The sequence below is a fragment of the Schistocerca gregaria genome, chromosome X, assembly GCF_023897955.1.
Source record: "Schistocerca gregaria isolate iqSchGreg1 chromosome X, iqSchGreg1.2, whole genome shotgun sequence".
NCBI classification, from domain to species: domain Eukaryota; kingdom Metazoa; phylum Arthropoda; class Insecta; order Orthoptera; family Acrididae; genus Schistocerca; species Schistocerca gregaria.
In genome coordinates this window covers 328,018,557-328,037,052 of record NC_064931.1, presented here as the reverse complement: position 1 = coordinate 328,037,052, position 18,496 = coordinate 328,018,557, and the positions used below count along the sequence as shown (strand labels likewise).

The following is an 18,496-nucleotide window of genomic DNA, read 5'->3' as shown; positions in this document are numbered from 1 at the left end:
TTTGTTCGTTTTATTCTCACACTTGTGGCATTGTTTTATTAGGAACAAGGGACCGATGACCTCATAGTTTTGTCCATTCTCCCGCCTTTAAACCAACCAACCAACCTACCTACCTATTCGTCATGAAACACCATTAACTTAAAATTAACATTGTATTGCTTGTGTGAACCATTAGTGAACTGAGAACTCGTAGATCCAGGTTTCCCGACAGAGTAGTCATGGCTGTATTATGCATCTATTACCGATTGCTACGGTTTACAGTCCTTACAGCACTGGCAATGTAAGCAAACATAATGACAACAGTATGTTGTCTTCTCTACTCTTGACTGCGGAATTGATATAACTTTTACCACTTCACATTAACACTACAACCAGCCTTAAAAATTAGAAGTGCTGTCGAACAGTAGCAGCTTTAGTGCCATTGTTAAAGATCATGTTTCATTTGTTGTTTCATGTTTGTCGTGTTCTGTGTGAATGCCTCTTTTTTTTGCATCAGTTTGTCTCCTGTGGAAATGTATATTAGTGTTGAATGTTTGTCCAGTGTTAAAGGCAATTTAATTCCAGTTAGTAATTGATTCAGGTGACTACAAAAAGCTGGTGTTACAATGGGGTAAATGACACAGTCTCTGGAATGATGTCTTAACTGAAATATGTTGAAATAGAGATGCCGAACACCAAACATTTTAAATTGTTTTTTATTCATTTCAAACTCTCGTACATGGACTAAATTTAGTCAAATATAAAAAAAATATTGTTGTTTCAGAATATATTGCATGATATTATAATATGTAAGACTTACTGATTTGAAGTAATAATATAGTACTAAATTTGTGTTTCCATAAATCGTTGTGTAACATGAAAAATAAAACAAAATTTTCCATTTTATATGATTAATCAGTCATTAAAACTAAATGTAGTGTTCTCAGACCATATTGCAACAAAAACTATATTTTATCAAACAAATATACTTAATGTGGAAAGTAATAGGTCATTTGAAAGTTGTTTCTCAAGTCTTTGTATGGAACAATGAATGAAACACACAACATTTGCCTTTAAAAATGTATTAGTAATAATATAATTCACAATGTGAAATAAATGCATTTTTCTAATTAAATAAATAAATAAATAAATGTATGAATAGCCCAGAATGACTTCCTTTCAAATGATCTGCAGTAGTTTTTGTGTGATCATTAACGATCATTTTTCTGTTTCACATTCTGAGTATACATTTCACTAGATGAATGTTCTTCTACAACTGTCATTAGCATTTCAGTATTTTCTTCTCACAATAATTTGATTAGTGCAAAAATATCTTTCTTTTTTGTATCTGTAATACCAGAATGTCATGTCTTCAAAATCACCATTTTAGTCTTCAGCTTTAGCATTGTGCATTTTCTCCTTTTCTGTTTGTTAAGGAATGAGACTGGAAAAAATGGGTCTCCAAACAGTTGGTTTGCAAAATAATTCTGAAAGTGTCACACTGACTTCAATATTAAGTCTATCCTGGTTAGTGCAAATGTATTCAAAATTTAAGCTTTTTTCTGAGTCCCCATCTAATTGGGATCAAATTTCAGCCAAGGCCTATCTTAACAAAAATTAAAATACTACTTCAGCATGTTACAGTTTACTGTGCAATCATACATGTTAATCATCTTTTCCTTGCATTTTGATGCAGTACTGCAATAGTGCCTGCAGTGAAATCTGAAGTCTTTCAAACTCCTCAAGAGTATGAAACTTCTTGGCAGATTAAAACTGTGTGCCGGACTGATACTTGAACTCTGGCCCTTTGCCTTTCCTGGGCAAGTGCTCGACGGTCTGAACTACCCAAGCATGACTCACAACCCGTCCTCACAGTTTTAATTCCACCAGTACCTCAACTCCGATCTTCGAAACTTTGCAGAAGCTCTCCTGCAGAGCTTGCAGAGCTAGTGCTCTGGGAAAAAAGAATATTGTGGAGACATGGACTAGCCACAGCCTGGGGGATGTTGCCAGAGTGAAATTTTCACTCTGCAGCAGAGTGTGCTCTGATATGGAACTTCCTGGCAGATTAAAACGGTGTGCTGGATTGAGACTCGAACTTGGGGCCTTCACCTTTTGTTCAGATGGTAGAACACTTGCCTGTAAAAGGCAAGGTCCCGAGTTTGAATCTGGATCCAGCACACAGTTTTAATCTGTTATCATCTACTGTAAGAGCACCAGCCTTTAATGCTTGTGAAATTGTTTTTAAACAACTCTTAGTGGTTTGCAAAACTCTCTGGAATGTGGGTTTACAGATTGCAGTACTATTATTATTGCAGTTTAGTTGATAAATATCTGAAGAACAACAGTTCAAACCAGTTTCATGAAGTGTTCTATTTTTTTTTTTTTTTAATTAAACTTAAAATCATATCTTACTTGTTCTTTTCACCTGTTGTCCAAAATCTTTCTTGGATCTCTTCTTCATTTTTTGGTTTTTGTATATAATGTTTTGTCAACAGAAGATCTGTTAGTACAGCTTCTATATTTGCAGGAAATGGAAAATAACTTAATGGCCTTAACATTGTTATTCTAAGGAACAACTCAGATATGGTAATTCATACTTGTCTGCCTTGAGAATACAAGGAAGGGTATTTTATTTTGCTCTGAAGCTTTATATCTGTTGCATATCACCAGACAATATTTTTGCATCAGATGCCTCCAATTCATTCCCTGCAGTCAAGGTTAGGATGTCATTTGTCATATGAATTCTTGTTCAGGTTTTAGGATCCCTCTCTGGTCCATCCCCACACCCCCCATTGTCCTTCTGCCTTGTTTACAGCTCAACAGTCTCTTTGTCCTGTTTGTTTTCAGTGATAGTATCATCCACATAATGAAATCATTAACATTCAGATAAATGTTTCTTTAGCCTTTTGACGTAAATCAGAAATTCTGTGCATTAATTATGACTTCATGTATTTCATTGTTGAGATATTGTTCTCTTTTAGACCAGTCTGCCTTGTGGATATGATGAAGAGGTATCAGGGGATTGGCTTGAATCTTTGTTTATAGCTAGAGTGTGTGGGTCATTAGAAGATTAGCACACCTTATGCATACAGTTACACATTAAAAAAAATTAAAAAGGAATTACATCACATTGTTGTTTCAAAATCATTTGAAAGTGAATATCTATTTAATTGTTGCCATTTTGGAAGGAGGCTTATAAAATATGAGGGTAACAATATCAAAATTAAGAACACCTTAATGTTTCATCTCGGTGTTCGGCAACTCTCTCGTAATGGGACCTGCCACAACTCTCTCGTAATGGGACCTGCCACCACTGTCATTTTCTAAACAAATAACCTTGTTTTTTACATTCTGAAACTTCTGAGGCAAGTAACTTTCCCTTGTTGAGAAGTTAGTATCATATTAGCTCAGAAAAAATGCTTATATTCATACTGTTTTTGTAAACACATTAATTTCCTTTTTCAACAGGTGATTTGATAGGTGACATGTTTGTGTCTAGTGAGATCCCCCTCCCCTTTTCAAGTATTTCAGATTTTAAATGTAAACGTCTCCATTTGATTGATAGTAGATGTGAAACAATCCAAAACAGTCATTGGATACACTCTCATCCTATTTTTAATTGTTACTGTTGTTTTTGCTTGAACGGTCACATCATGAAATAGTACATCTTCCATTTCTAGTATTTAAAGTGTTTAACAAATAAGTTTGTTTATTCCAGTGTCTCAGTTTTCTGCTCAAACATTTTATCTCTCAAGTTGTGAAGTGTCTTTCAACTATCCATTGCTGATTTTGTTTTTATTGCTTAAAGGCTCACCCATTGTGTGCCTCGGCTCTTCTCAAAAACAACCACCTTACAATTTCTGACCAAACTTTTAAATCATTTTGTTAATTATTCTTGTTCTTCAACCAATTTTTTTTACTGCTTGATACTGTAAGCACCTTGCAGACAACAGAACTTGAGCCTGTAGAATATTTAATTTTATATATATGAGGGTACTTTCTGGTTGAACTGTATGGTCCAAATGTTTGTTATTGGAATTATTGAAACTGTTGGCCTCCAACATCGATACATTTCCATGTATGAAACACAACAGATGTTAAGCTTGCAGCAAAGCGTAAAATTATTATTATTATTATTATTATTATTATTATTTGCATACTGTTTGAATCTATACTTTGTTGTACTCTTTCTCTTTAACTGTGTCCGTTTAGAAAGAAAAAAAGACCAAGTGCTGTAGGGCCTGAAGAATATGGAGAAAAGTTAAATTGTTCCCCTAAATCTTATCGGCTGGCCTGGAACATTTTGATCCAAACAAGTTCGCACAGTCCTATGACAGTGCAGAAGGCCACCATCTTGTCGGTAATAAAATCTGACATAACCATACATTGTATGAATGGAAGGGAAAATGTAATCATAAACCACTATTAGGTACTTTACTCCTGGTACAATTCCTTCAAAATCTTCATCAACATTTATACATGGAAAAATCACAATGAAGTGGAAGTGCATGGCAGCATTGAGTCCCCTAGAATACAAACCACACCACATATCCCCCCACCAAGTTCACAGCTCTTTCACCACTAACATAGGGATTATCTTCAGCTCAGGACACACCGTTATGCTGACTGATAATTCCAATAAGTTTCAGTCGTGCTTTATCAGATTAAACAGTGCCACCCATAAGTCGTAATTCACATGTAACCATCCCTTCAACGAATTCACAGAATTATGGTTGTCGCTTACCTGTTATACCACCCTTGGAATGAAGTAACCTAACCTGCCTCTCTTCAGAATGTGTTGCACACTACTAGCACACACACCACGCTCTTGTGGCCCTTCTCTTGAAGATTTTCAGGGTGAAATCTGAAACATTACGTGCATCATATTTAATGATTCATCACTTGTAGCTGTGAGAAATCACCTGGATTGTCCTTTGTGCACATCACACACTATTCAGTGGGCATCAGATTTGTGTTGTAGACATTTGTTGACCTTGTAGGTGGATGAATTGGAGACTAAAATTTCCACTATCTCTGAACTGCAGCAGATCCCAAGGAAGGATGAAACGATTATTAATTTGTCAGTTAAATGGCCATCTTCAGATCTGAAAGTATAGAGAAGGCTACAAGCCAATATTCATAATATGAAGAATAGATGAAATCAGTGGTCCGGTAATAGATTTCTTTTTTGCGCTGTGCACCATTTCATTGTGTGATATAACATATACACCATAGTGCTAGTGGCAACATAAGGAGCCATCTTGTCTGTTGACAGCATTGGAAGAAGCTATCCAACTGACAGTATCAGATAGACTGACTGATACAGTGTGTACCCGACTTTTGACTCACTGAAGCTACCAACAGGTGACAGTTCAGTGAACAAACAGTACTTTTACAGAGTAAAACAATAAAAAATATACTCTGGTTTAAAAATAGGTGTTGAGTACATTACCGTATTTTGTTTATAAACGTACGAAATCTGCACAGATAGAACCAATGGGTGGCGTAGGTGATGAAGATTTGACATTCCATTAGAGCAATCCATCTGACTATATTTAACATAAAATACCAGACACTAGATCATACGGTGGTATGTTTAAAATTATAAAATTCATACAAAATATGCTTTTACAAAATTTTTAACTATTGTTTATCATGGACAGTTGCTATGCAAGTAGCAGAACATCGACATAGTTGTGGTGTAAGTTATATAAGAAAAAATAATTCTGACATTCAGGACAATAGCAAACAATTACATATAAAGGCACGAGTACCATAAGTGCATTTAATGCTGTACGTTGAGTAGGTTAAAAGAAATAGGAGTACAAATAATTATTGTATCCCTCCATGTGATCTTATCAAATAAAAAGTTTTCCAAACGAAGACTACAACTCTATACTTAAAGGTCGCCTCCCATAACACTAACAATGTCAAGTAATTATAACATCTAAACTGACAATTCTACTGCCATGTAAACATCAAATTACTTTTTCCCAGAGATTTAATTTTTAGGCTCAAAATAAATATTGTATGACAGTTCCAACTTTGTATACTAAACGAACAGTTTATGCTATACTGCAATTACAAAACTTATTTTCTGTCTTACCTAACACTGTCCTTACATGGGACATGTTTCTCATCATGTAGCACACCAGATGTGGTGTCTGTTGTGGTTACTGCGCATTGTGAAATGACCTGCTACATCTTAACAGGGATGCTCGTCGTCATGGTTTGAGACCACAGCAATGTCCAATGGCAGTTCTTGTCTGCATCTGGCTTGTAAATCGCAATTTCATAATGAAAATGGACTTGATTCAAATGACATTGTTCATTCTGTTAGCAATTGTCTAGGAAGAGTGGAAAAAATGGTGAGGAAGATTCTGGACTCGTTGATAGCGTGAACATCAAATTGCTGGTTGAGGAACACTACATAATGCTGTACAGTGATCTGAGATATGTACTAGCAGAAGTTAACAAATAACTCAATTGAATGTCCATCTTCTCTTCGGTTTCAATTTAAATACAGTTAGAGTATGGTGTCAAATATCAATTTGCACATCCATGTTCTATGATCACCCTGAGGTAATGTACTTCACATAGGTTTCAACATCAGGATTCATTTTGTAATTTCATTTGAATGGAAGACGACTTTCTCACCACCACCCCCCCCACCTCCCCCCCTCCCAAAAAATAAAAATAAAGTAAAAAATAAAAATGAAATAAAATAAAAATAAAAAAATAACATAAAATTTACCTGCAAGACACAAAAATGAGGCAGTCTACAAAAGAAAGAGATAGCTATATATATAATTTACACACAGTTTCAAAATAGCAAATACTTCCAGTTTGCAACTTGGGATTACTTTCTGACATAGACCAGTAGTTCCATTAAGATTTCTGGCCACTGGGCAAACGTTTTAGTCGCTAGCCTATACAACAATAACTGCAGCAAATACATTATTTATAATAAGTAGCATTGACTATTGTATATAATACTTCTATTAAATTAATAAGAATGACACAGAACTTTTAGAAAACAAAAGGTGAAACAAAATTTGGAGGTAGCTAGATGTGAACCTGCTACCGTTTTTTTTTTTAAGTTCATGACACTATCAACTATGGTACAGCTTTCACATGGCAGCTGTGCCTCCTTATATGTTATACACTGTGTAATAGTTGACTCTCCAAATTTCATTATTTGATATTTAACTGTGACAATTTTTTTTTTTTAAAAAAAGATGTGCTTTTGATAATCACCATTGAGCTGTACCATAGAAATGGTATACCTTCATGGAACACAAGTTGTAACAGCAAAAGCATCAAACATGGGAAGTCTTTAACTACTGATATGTATTTCCTGTCATTTTATTATAACAAATTGCACCTAAAATGATGCATTTTGAAGATATCCTCAATGTGCTGATGCTGTGAACCATTTTATATTCATATTGCGCTGTTGTTGTGGTCTTCAATCCTGAGACTGATTTGATGCAGCTCTCCATGCTACTCTATCCTGTGCAAGCCTCTTTATCTCCCAGTACCTACTGCAGCTAACATCCTTCTGAATCTGCTTAGTGTATTAATCTCTTGGTCTCCCTCTACGATTTTTACCCTCCACGTTGCCCTCCAATACTAAATTGGTGATCCATTGATGCCTCAGAACATGTCCTACAAACCGATCCCTTCTTCTAGTCAAGTTGTGCCACAAACTCCACTCCTCCCCAATTCTATTCAGTACCTCCTCATTAGTTATGTGATCTACCCATCTAATCTTCAGCATTCTTCTGTAGCACCACATTTCGAAAGCTTCTATTCTCTTCTTGTCCAAACTATTTATCATCCATGTTTTACTTCCATACATGGCTACACTCCATACAAATACGTTCAGAAACGACTTCCTGACACTTAAATCTATACTCGATGTTAACAAATTTCTCTTCTTCAGAAACGCTTTCCTTGCCATTGCCAGTCTACATTTTATATCCTCCCTACTTCGACTATCATCAGTTATTTTGCTCCCCAAATAGCAAAACTCCTTTACTACTTTAAGTGTCTCATTTCCTAATCTAATTCTCTTAGCATCACCCGACTTAATTCGACTACATTCCATTATCCTCATTTTGCTTTTGTTGTTGTTCATCTTACACCCTCCTTTCAAGACACTGTCCATTCCATTCAACTGCTCTCCCAAGTCCTTTGCTGTCTCTGACAGAATTACAATGACATCAGCGAACCTCAAAGTTTTTATTTCTTCTCCATGGATTTTAATACCTACTCCAAGCTTTACTTTCATTTCCTTCACTGCTTGCTCAATATACAGATTGAATAACATCGGGGAGAGACTACCACCCTGTCTCGCTCCCTTCCCAACCACTGCTTCCCTTTCATGTCCCTCAACTCTTATAACTGCCATCTGGTTTCTGTACAAATTGTAAATAGCCTTTCGCTCCGTGTATTTTACCCCTGCCACCTTCAGAATTTGAAAGAGAGTATTCCAGTCAACATTGTCAAAAGCTTTCTCTAAGTCTACAAATGCTAGAAACGTAGGTTTGCCTTTCCATAATCTTTCTTCTAAGATAAGTCGTAGGGTCAGTATTGCCTCACGTGTCCCAACATTTCTACAGAAGCCAAACTGATCTTCCCCGAGGTCGGCTTCTACCAGTTTTTCCATTTGTCTGTAAAGAATTCGAGTTAATATTTGGCAGCTGCAACTTATTAAACTGATAGTTTGGTAATTTTCACATCTGTCAACACCTACTTTCTTTGGGATTGAAATTATTATATTATTCTTGAAGTCTGAGGGAATTCGCCTGTCTCATACATCTTGCTCACCAGATGGTAGAGTTTTGTCAGGACTGGCTCTCCCAAGGCCATCAGTAGTTCGAATGGAATGTTGTCTACTCCGGAGACCTTGTTTCGACTCAGGTCTTTCAGTGCTCTGTCAAACTCTTCACGCAGTATTGTATCTCTCATTTCATCTTCATCTACCTCCTCTTCCATTTCCATAATATTGTCCTCAAGAACATCGCCCCTATGTAGACCCTCTATATACTCCTTCCACCTTTCTGCTTTCCCTTCTTTGCTTAGAACTGGGTTTCCATCTGAGCTCTTGGTATTCATGCAAGTGGTTCTTTTTTCTCCAAAGGTCTGTTTAATTTTCCTGTAAGCAGTATCTATCTTATCCCTCATGAGATAAGCCTCTACATCCTTACATTTGTCCTCTAGCCATCCCTGCTTAGCCATTTTGCACTTCCTGTCGCTCTCATTTTTTGAGACGTTTGTATTGCTTTTTGCTTGCTTCACTCGCTGCGTTTTTGAATTTTCTCCTTTCGTCAATTAAATTCAGTATCTCTTCAGTATTTCTACTAGCGCTTGTCTTTTTACTTACTTGATCCTCTGCTGCCTTCACTACTTCATCCCTCAAAGCTACCCATTCTTCTTCTACTGTATTTCTTTCCCCCATTCCTGTCAATTGTTCCCTTATGCTCTCCCTGAAACTCTGTACAACCTCTGGTTCTTTTAGTTTATCCAGGCTCCATCTCCTTAAATTCCCACCTTTTTGCAGTTTAGTTTTAATCTACAGTCAGAGTCCACATCTGCCCCTGGAAATGTCTTACAATTCAAAATCTGGTTCCTAAATCTCTGTCTTTCCATTATACAATCTATCTGAAACCTTTTAGTATCTCCAGGGTTCTTCCATGTATACAACCTTCTTTCATGATTCCAGAACCAAGTGTTAGCTATGATTAAGTTATGCTCTGTGCAAAATTCTACCAAGCAGCTTCCTCTTTCATTTTCTACCCCCAATCCATATTCACCTACTACATTTCCTTCTCTTCCTTTTCCTACTGTCGAATTCCAGTCACCCATGACTATTAAATTTTCATCTCCCTTCACTACCAGAATAATTTCTTTTATCTCATCATAAATTTCATCATCATCACCACCTGCAGAGCTAGTTGGCATGTAAACTTGTACTATTGTAGTAGGCGTGGGCTTCGTGTCTATCTTGGCCACAATAAGGCGTTCACTATGCTGTTTATAGTAGCTTACCCGCACTCCTATTTTTTTTAATTCATTATTGAACCTACTCCTGTGTTACCCCTATTTGATTTTATATTTATAACCCTGTATTCACCTGACCAAAAGTCTTGTTCCTCCTGCCACCAAACTTCACTGTTTCCCACTATATCTAACTTTAACCTATCCATTTCCCTTTTTAAATTTTCTAACCTACCTGCCTGATTAAGGGATCTGACATTCCACGCTCCAATCCATAGAACGCCAGTTTTCTTTCTCCTGATAAGGATGTCCTCTTGAGTAGTCCCCGCCCGGAGATCCGAATAGGGGACTATTTTACCTCCAGAATATTTTACCCAAGAGGATGCCATCATCATTTAATCATACAGTAAAGCTGCATGCCCTTGGGAAAAATGACGGCTGTAGTTTCCCCTTGCTTTCAGCTGTTCGCAGTACCAGAACAGCAAGGCCTCTTTGGTTAGTGTTACAAGGCCAGATCAGTCAATCATCCAGACTGTTGCCCTACAACTACTGAAAAGGCTGCTGCCCCTCTTCAGGAACCACACGTTTGTCTGGCCTCTCAACAGATACCCCTCCATTGTGGTTGCACCTACGGTACGGCTATCTGTATCATTGAGGCACGCAAGCCTCCCCACCAACGGCAAGGTCCATGGTTCATGGGGTGGGGGGATATTCATACTATGTACTCTAATTTTTTTTTATTTAAAAAAGGCATTGAACTTCATACCATAGGGCACCACCTAAACTGCTTGTGATGTAAAACTGATGCCGCATGTCATTAGTCATGTTTCTCTCCACAAGGCAAAAATCTGACATGCTAGATTCTTCATTTGCTGCTTCGCAGTGTATAGTGGGAATGTGGAATTCCACACTCTGATGTCACCACCTCCTCATCCCTGTACATTCTCAGGTGTTGTGACAGGCCCACTGAAGACTGACTTTTGTTCTATTATATTGTTGGTGTTTAAATTCTCTTCTGTCTTAGTTCTAGGAAGGTTTGTGTTTTAGGCAGGGTGTTTTATATTGGAAAAATTACAATTTTTAGCATGGTTTTCTATAGTGAGGGCAGATACATTAGTCTACAATCTTACTTCGTTTCCCTATAAATGAAATAAATTTGGTATACAGTGTATGTATTAAAATTTTTTGTAGATAATTGTAGGAATGGAGTCCCCTTTTCTTCGCCTGCAGAGACAAGATTTTCTGTAGGCTGCTTTACCCAGATATATGCTATAACCTGTGGCTTTATAATATTTATATTTCTTTCAATTGTATGGGTAACTGTAGGTTCCATATTTTGACGTCATCTAGATACATGCATGTGGCTGACTGGGTCTGAGGCACACCCAAAAACCACCAGCAACATGTTGTCAGAATTTAAATGGTGGTTGATGGTTGGGTTACTTTAATATTGTTTCTTATTTTGTCCACATTCAGCATCAATTTTCACTCTCAACAAACATAACAACATGTAAGTACCCCATTGCCCCCACCCAAAAAAAAAAAAAAAAAAAAAAAAAAAGACAGCTAAACTATTTAGCAGTCACACTGTTGCGGCATGGGCCAACATGCCAGCAGCAAAATCTCTAAATTTGACAGCATGTCAGCAGCTTGTATGTCACTTTCAGTGCTTATTTTATCAAGCAGCTTCTCGTGTGGCCTGATGTGACTTAAGGGATTCAGTTTCAGGCCTTTCTGTCATAGAAAAATCTGAGCTAGTCACTGGAAATTAATAGGCAACAGTTCTAACTATATCAAATTGGTTGAATGTGTACCTTAATCATTAAAGTCAATTATGACAGTGATAATGCAGCACAGAACCTGCAAGTTGGCCTCCACTTCAAGAAGAGCAGCCTAAAGCACTAAATGTACATGGGATACTTAGAGAATAGTCAGTAGGTTACAAGCCGGTGTAGTGCCAGTGAAGACCTCCCCAGAAAGATGGGGCCTTATCAACGAAGACATTATTTGTGAATACAATATCCTTGTTTATTAACAAATAAAATCATGTTCAAAACTTCAGGATGTGTGCAAATAATTCTGGTTACTAAAGAATCATAGATTATTAGTAATACTATACATTCCAGATTTGCCAGGTTATATATCAGTCTTTACAAATTGTCTGTTAATTTAAATAATTCAAGGTCTAATTGTAGCAAAAATTTCTATGGTTCTCTCATTACGAGCAACCCTAAATAAGTGAGAGGGGGAAACTATCTTGGGGTAGGGAATGCTTGAGTCTAATGTAGGATGATGTGGCTTTGGATCTGTCAGTATGTGTGGTAGTTTAACAGTGTAACAAATTCACCCTTAAGGTATACTGAAAGGAAAGGGCAGCTAAAATTTGCAAGCTACAACCACAAAGAGGGCCCTATTTGATGAATAGAGTTAATTAAAATTATAGAAAAAAACTGTTACAAAATTCAAGGATTACTTTAAAAATCCTCATCACTTCCAATCTTCATCAAACAGTGGACAGACTTAAATAGAAAAATTGTTCAAAAACTGGTTGACAATTCAGATAAAAACATAATGCTAAACAAAAGAAGATAAAAAAGACTGAGCATACCAGAATGGTCCTAGTACTAAGTGTCATTCATGTTGAGGAATGCCACCATTGCAGTACTGTGTGTTGCGCAATAAGTGAAATCAAAACTCTTTGAAGATAGAAATCGATATGCAGAGCAGTGGTCTGATTAGTTGGGCTTCAGGTAAGGCTATTATAGAGCTATGAAGTGAACCAATGTGGTTCAGGCAGTGGTTTCATATTCATAAGTATGAGGACTAAGATAAATATTCAGCCTTCCAGGTAAAGAGTCCCTCCAGCTCGAGTAATGATCGATCTGTAATGAACTTGATTTTGATCAAAGACAAAGTCATAAGTACATAGCCTCAGAACAGGGAAAGAAGACAGTTTACATCCAGAAAGTGGAATTTGTAACAGTCATTCATAATCATCAAAAAGTGGAGATAAACAGTAAAACAAATTCCTTATGCAAAGTAAAGCATTGTAAAGCTCCAAGAGACAAACTTAAAATTTCTCACATTGATTTTAATGTTCATTTACCACCAAACAACATTGATAAATAGGTAGATATGTAGAGAGAATCATTAATACTGGGATCTGAAGGGCCCATTAACAAAGGTGTTACAGTAGATTGATAAACGAAATAAATTCCCAGGAGTTAATCTGAAAGCTTTAATAACTAGGCTGTCCAGTTATCAAGATGTAGTAACAATAATAAAACTTAATTATGAAAAGTAACTGCAAATTATATGTTTGTAATAAATATACATAAGAAATGTAAATGATTCTCATTCAAATGATCAGAAGACATGGAAATATATTAGGTCATCCAATTTATTCTTCTTTTTTCTTTTCACTTGGAAAACAGCTACACTACATGTTTAAGAAAGGGAAGGAGGTCATCCTCCACTAGTTTCTATACTTTTGCAGCATTCCAGTGTCATCTATAATTGACTGGGTCATTCAGTTCAAATGTGGGAGGAAGGCAAGGGGATACTACCCCTAGCAGGAGAGTAGTAAAGCACTGTGGTGTTTAAACCAACCTTCAGGGTGTGGGTAGCTTCACATAGAGCCCAATAATGGTGTGTAGATGATTCTTGTATGCTTTAAATAGTTACATTAAAATGACAGCATGATTGCTCTCTTCATGTTCGTGACTATGAGCAGAACTCTCCAATTTGTGATGTCCACAGATTGAATGTGCAGATGAACCTTAAGCCTCTCTCAAAAAGACATCAAGTAGTTTTAAATTCTGAAACTGTTTTAACAAGACTCCACTTGACAGTAAAATAATTGTGTACATTATTGTGGGTACACTCTCTCTCTCTCTCTCTCTCTCTCTCTCTCTCTCTCTCTCTCTGTGTGTGTGTGTGTGTGTGTGTGTGTGTGTGTGTGTGTGTGTGTGAAGCATAGAAAGTGGCATTTTCAATTTTTGAATTGTGTGTGTGTGTGTGTGTGTGTGTGTGTGTGTGTGTGTGTGTGTGAAGCATAGAAAGTGGCATTTTCAATTTTTGAATTATAATTTTATTAGGTCACAACTAAGTTTAGCTTTCTATACCATTCTCAAGTGATTTTGTGTACAAAATATATTTTATTACCTCAATAAATAGAAATGTAAACTTATTTAGAATCCATTTACCTGCAGTAGAAAATTATGCCTTACATATTTAAATGACAGTGTCTTTAAATTTGTCTTTTGTAGTCATGTTGGTTGACAAAAATTGTCTTGTTGGTTTGGCAGCTTGACATTTACAATGGTATTATGTTGATCAAAGAGTAAAGTTTAACATGGAATAAATGGAGTAATAATTTCATATACTCTGACTGTGTGTGTGTGTGTGTGTGTGTGTGTGTGTGTTTTGAGGAAGGTTAAAAATACTAAATGACAAGATAGCATGGGAAATAAAAATAAATGTTAAAATATATTCCAGTTGGCCATCTTGTCTTCTATTTCTTGCATTATATGCTCTCCAGTCTTCTTGACAATGGGTAATTTCGTTATGAATAAAATATTGTTCACAAGAGACCAATGTGTGTGTAATGTGCTGTAAGTGTGATGTAGTGCACCTGACTCTGTGAATTAATCCACATATCGACTGTCACAGTGCACTTCTTAGTAATTACTTCCATATTAAAACATGGCACTACACCATTTCATATTGTCAGCCTATTCACTGACATGGTTACTTGCAGTAGAGGCTTATTGCATTAAATTTGTAGTACTGATTTTTCCATAATGTGCAGTTACATCTGTCAATTGTTGGCCTACTCTTTGGAACTTTCATCCAAAACAGGATTAAAAGGTCCCATCTCTAGCACACCTTGAAACACACATTGCAGCAGTACTATTTTCATTACTACAGGTATCTCAGAAGACCTGTCAGTGGGATCTTCTAAAACAATTTTTTTCTTAAATGGAATTGTTCACAACTGGAAACATAACACTGTTGAACAGTTTATGCATGATAAGTTAACAGTAGACTTGGTGTTTTCATCTACAGTCTGTAAATTTATTCCAGACATCACGTTTTAGACTCTACCATTTCATCAGTGTTTACACATTGCTGTCAGTCTTACTTGTTCCTGCACCTGCTAGCAAACACTGCAGGTCTCACTCTCTCACTCTCTCTCTCACTCACTCACACACACACACACACACACACACACACACACACACACACACACACACACACACGAGCGAGAGAGAGAGAGAGAGAGAGATAGGGAGTGTCCTGTCTGATTTCTACCACATATGAAACCTGACTGGCAGTTTCTCTGTCGTGCTTTCTGCAATAATCCACTTATTTCAGGTGTTGATGTTTCTTATTGAAGCTTATGCAGATCTGCTTACGTTTTGTAAAATATACTAATTGCCTACTCTTGTGGTATTGCCATCTAGTGTAATGAAGCTTCACGGTACTTCGACGAAACTTAGTTGTTTATGTATTTCTCCTGTGATATTGCCGATGCTCTTGATTTCACAATAATGTAAGCACAGTGATCTATATTCACATTGGGCAATAACATTTACACAGTCCCAGGCGAAAACTGTCCTTTTTTTAAGTTTGAAAATGTTCTTGTAAGGGAAATGCATGACCTCAAATGCTCAAAATCACACAAAAATATGCTTAAAATATAAATGATTCATCCCAGAAACAGTAATATAAACTAGTATGCAAAACGGTGTGTTTTCCTGTGAGACATATTGCAATGATCATCTGTTAAAGGTCTAACAGAGGAGCTTTGGTAATGTGAAGAAACAGATACCAATGTAATAGGAGCAAAACCACCCTGAACACAACAAACTATTGTCAGCCAATTGATGTCTATTTTCTTAGGCAATACAAGTTCTGCATGAGAAGGATTGTTGATAGTGCAAAACCACAGTGAGAAAAACTGCAAGTTAAGTCACACAATCATCATTTCATCATCAGTGTTCACTGTGCTCTCTAGAAACAACCTTCCACACCAAAGTAAAAGCCTGTGTTATAGTATGCATGGCAAAAGGCAGGTCATAACATTGACAAAGCAATATCATAATATCTAAAACACAGTTTGATTGGCATTTGATATTGGACTGCATGGATGCAGAAATGATGTTAAAAAAGCATCTTCAGTCAGATGTCCCTATTGTTCTGACTAAAATCCCACACCTGCACTTTGAAGACAGTATAACTGTGCAGCACTATTAAGTCAGTGGGAAAGTTCATTCTTCAAATAGCATAATTATATTAAGCAGAGGGGAATATAACAGCAAATCACAACATTAAAATATATGTATTTTTTGTCCTATTATACTGATATTTTGTTTCTTCCTCTTACCAAAGTTCCTGCCTTAAGCCCTTGAGTAGGTGATCCTTCAAAAGTATTTCATGATAAGACATGCGGTTTTGCATGCAAATGGCTTATACTGCTGTTTTTGGGATGAGCAATTTATGTTCTAAACAAATTTTTGCATGGTTCTGAGTATTTGAGGTCATGCACTTCTGTTGTTACAAAGATGTTATCAAATTTTACCTTGTTTTGCATGAAAACAAGTGGTTACATTTTTTTCTTCTCTTTTGCCAGTAGATTGCTTGTTCGTTGCTTTAACAATTATGATTTGCATAGGATGCTGGAATAAACCTAAAGCCCTTATTTCTGTAACTCTTCTTAACTGCACTAACCTTAAATCAAAGGTAGATTGTGTGCCGAATTCAGTAAGATTAAAATTGCATGCCATTAATGGAAAAGTACAAAGTTAGCTCATTTGTCACAGCAATGACCTAAGCTCAACATGGAGTTTAATCTTCCTGTGACGTATTATTGTAGTTGATAAATTTATTTTAAAATTTACAGATAGCTTTATCAGGCACATCTATTTTTCTTGTATTTTGATGTTAAAGGAATTATTTTTCTTTTTTTCAGATTTCGTGACCTGCTTTCTTTTAAATCTGTCTATGTAGTGTATTGTTGACCTCAACCAGAATTCTTCTGTAGTGAGGAGTTCTTAGTAAGCTTAATCTTGCTCTTATACTTGTGTGCTTGCTTTGATATTATTTTGCTGGTAAACATGTTTAAGTGCAGTATTTGACTTGTAGTCCTGTTGAAGGAACTTGTGGTATTATTCTAGTCATTATACTCAATATTTATTTCCAGATGTTATGTAATTATTTTTAATAGTGGATGAAGTTTTCTCAAAGGACTGCTACATATTATTTAGGGAGTTCATGACTCCAAATTGTACAGAAATTTGTATTCGATGTACCACGTTCTTGTAGAAATTGAATAATAATGTATAATAAGTATTGTATTATTTTCACTTTGGTCCTTGTCCTCCAAATTACATGTATTTTGTGTACCATGTTCAGAAGTCATTTAGCACTTGTTCATTATATTTTGTCTTCCGTGTGTTTCTCTGCAGGATAAAACCAGGATCAATGAGGGTTTCTGCTTAGAGGTAAGCAAATGTTATATGTATTTATATATGTGTGTGTTGGGGAAAATTTGAATATCTGAATGGTTTTCTGTAATTATCAGTAGGAACTATTTCAGTTTCATTAGTCACAAAAAATAGTGAAATATCAGTACCTAAACTAGTACAAGATTAAACACATTTGGATGAGGGAGACAAAGGGAAAGTCATTTAATAGTGTGATATTGTTACCATCTTAGGTGTCTTGAATAGCAATGCTTTAATACCCCTGTGGAGCCAGCCAGTGTGGCCGAGCTGTTCTAGGCGCTTCAGTCTGGAACCGGGTGACTGCTACGGTCGTAGGTTTGAATCCTGCCTTGGGCATGGATTTATGTGATGTCCCTAGGTTAGTTAGTTTTAAGTAGTTCTAAGTTATAGGGGACTGGTGACCTCAGATGTTAAGTCATATAGTGCTTGGAGCCATTTGAACTATTAATACCCCTGTCATCCTTTTGAGTGTTTGTAGGGTCACTCTTCAGTTTCAACAGATGTTTTGCTTCATTTCTACTGCTGAATAATGGTATGTGAATACAACTGTATAGTTGAAGTATATTTAAATAGTATAAGAAGTGGAATGAAATTGAATATCAACTAAAGAACATATATTTTGTTTGCTACAAATACTTGAAAAATATTTGGAATCAGACCCTTCACTTTTTGCAGACAGAGAAAAAGCCTATGGTAATATCCATCATGCAGTTTGTGGAAGGCTTAAAATCAATTAATATTAATCCTACCATTATTAAAGCAATCCAGAACCTATATGAAAACTACAGCAAGAATAAAAATACAAAGAGTTACTCCCCTCCTCCTCCTTCCATAAGAGGACACCATTCTCTTACTAGGGTAGTCAGGTGGTGGGTCTGCCACTTTGTTTCCTGACCTACTTGATCTTTCTGTTGGGGTTTTCTCCCTTAGCCAAAAACTCCAATTGAGATGTAAGCCAACAACTGGATGCCAAGAACTCAACTTTCACTCTCTCCCATCTGCTA

At 36.4% G+C, this 18,496-nt stretch overlaps 1 protein-coding gene across 5 annotated transcripts in view; it reads left to right on the top strand.

Moving 5' to 3' along the window:
• Positions 1-18,496, top strand: part of LOC126299468 (isocitrate dehydrogenase [NAD] subunit gamma, mitochondrial) — a 115,256-nt gene that overhangs the window by 86,839 nt on the left and 9,921 nt on the right. For 4 of the 5 annotated variants that reach the window (XM_049991393.1, XM_049991392.1, XM_049991390.1 and 1 more), the window contains exon 10: positions 17,454-17,489. In XM_049991393.1, the coding sequence (XP_049847350.1) occupies positions 17,454-17,487 (34 nt within the window). In that variant the 3' untranslated portion in view covers positions 17,488-17,489. Of the gene's footprint in view, positions 1-16,957; positions 17,490-18,496 lie in introns of all 5 variants that reach the window. The other variant, XR_007552814.1, reaches the window with a different exon arrangement.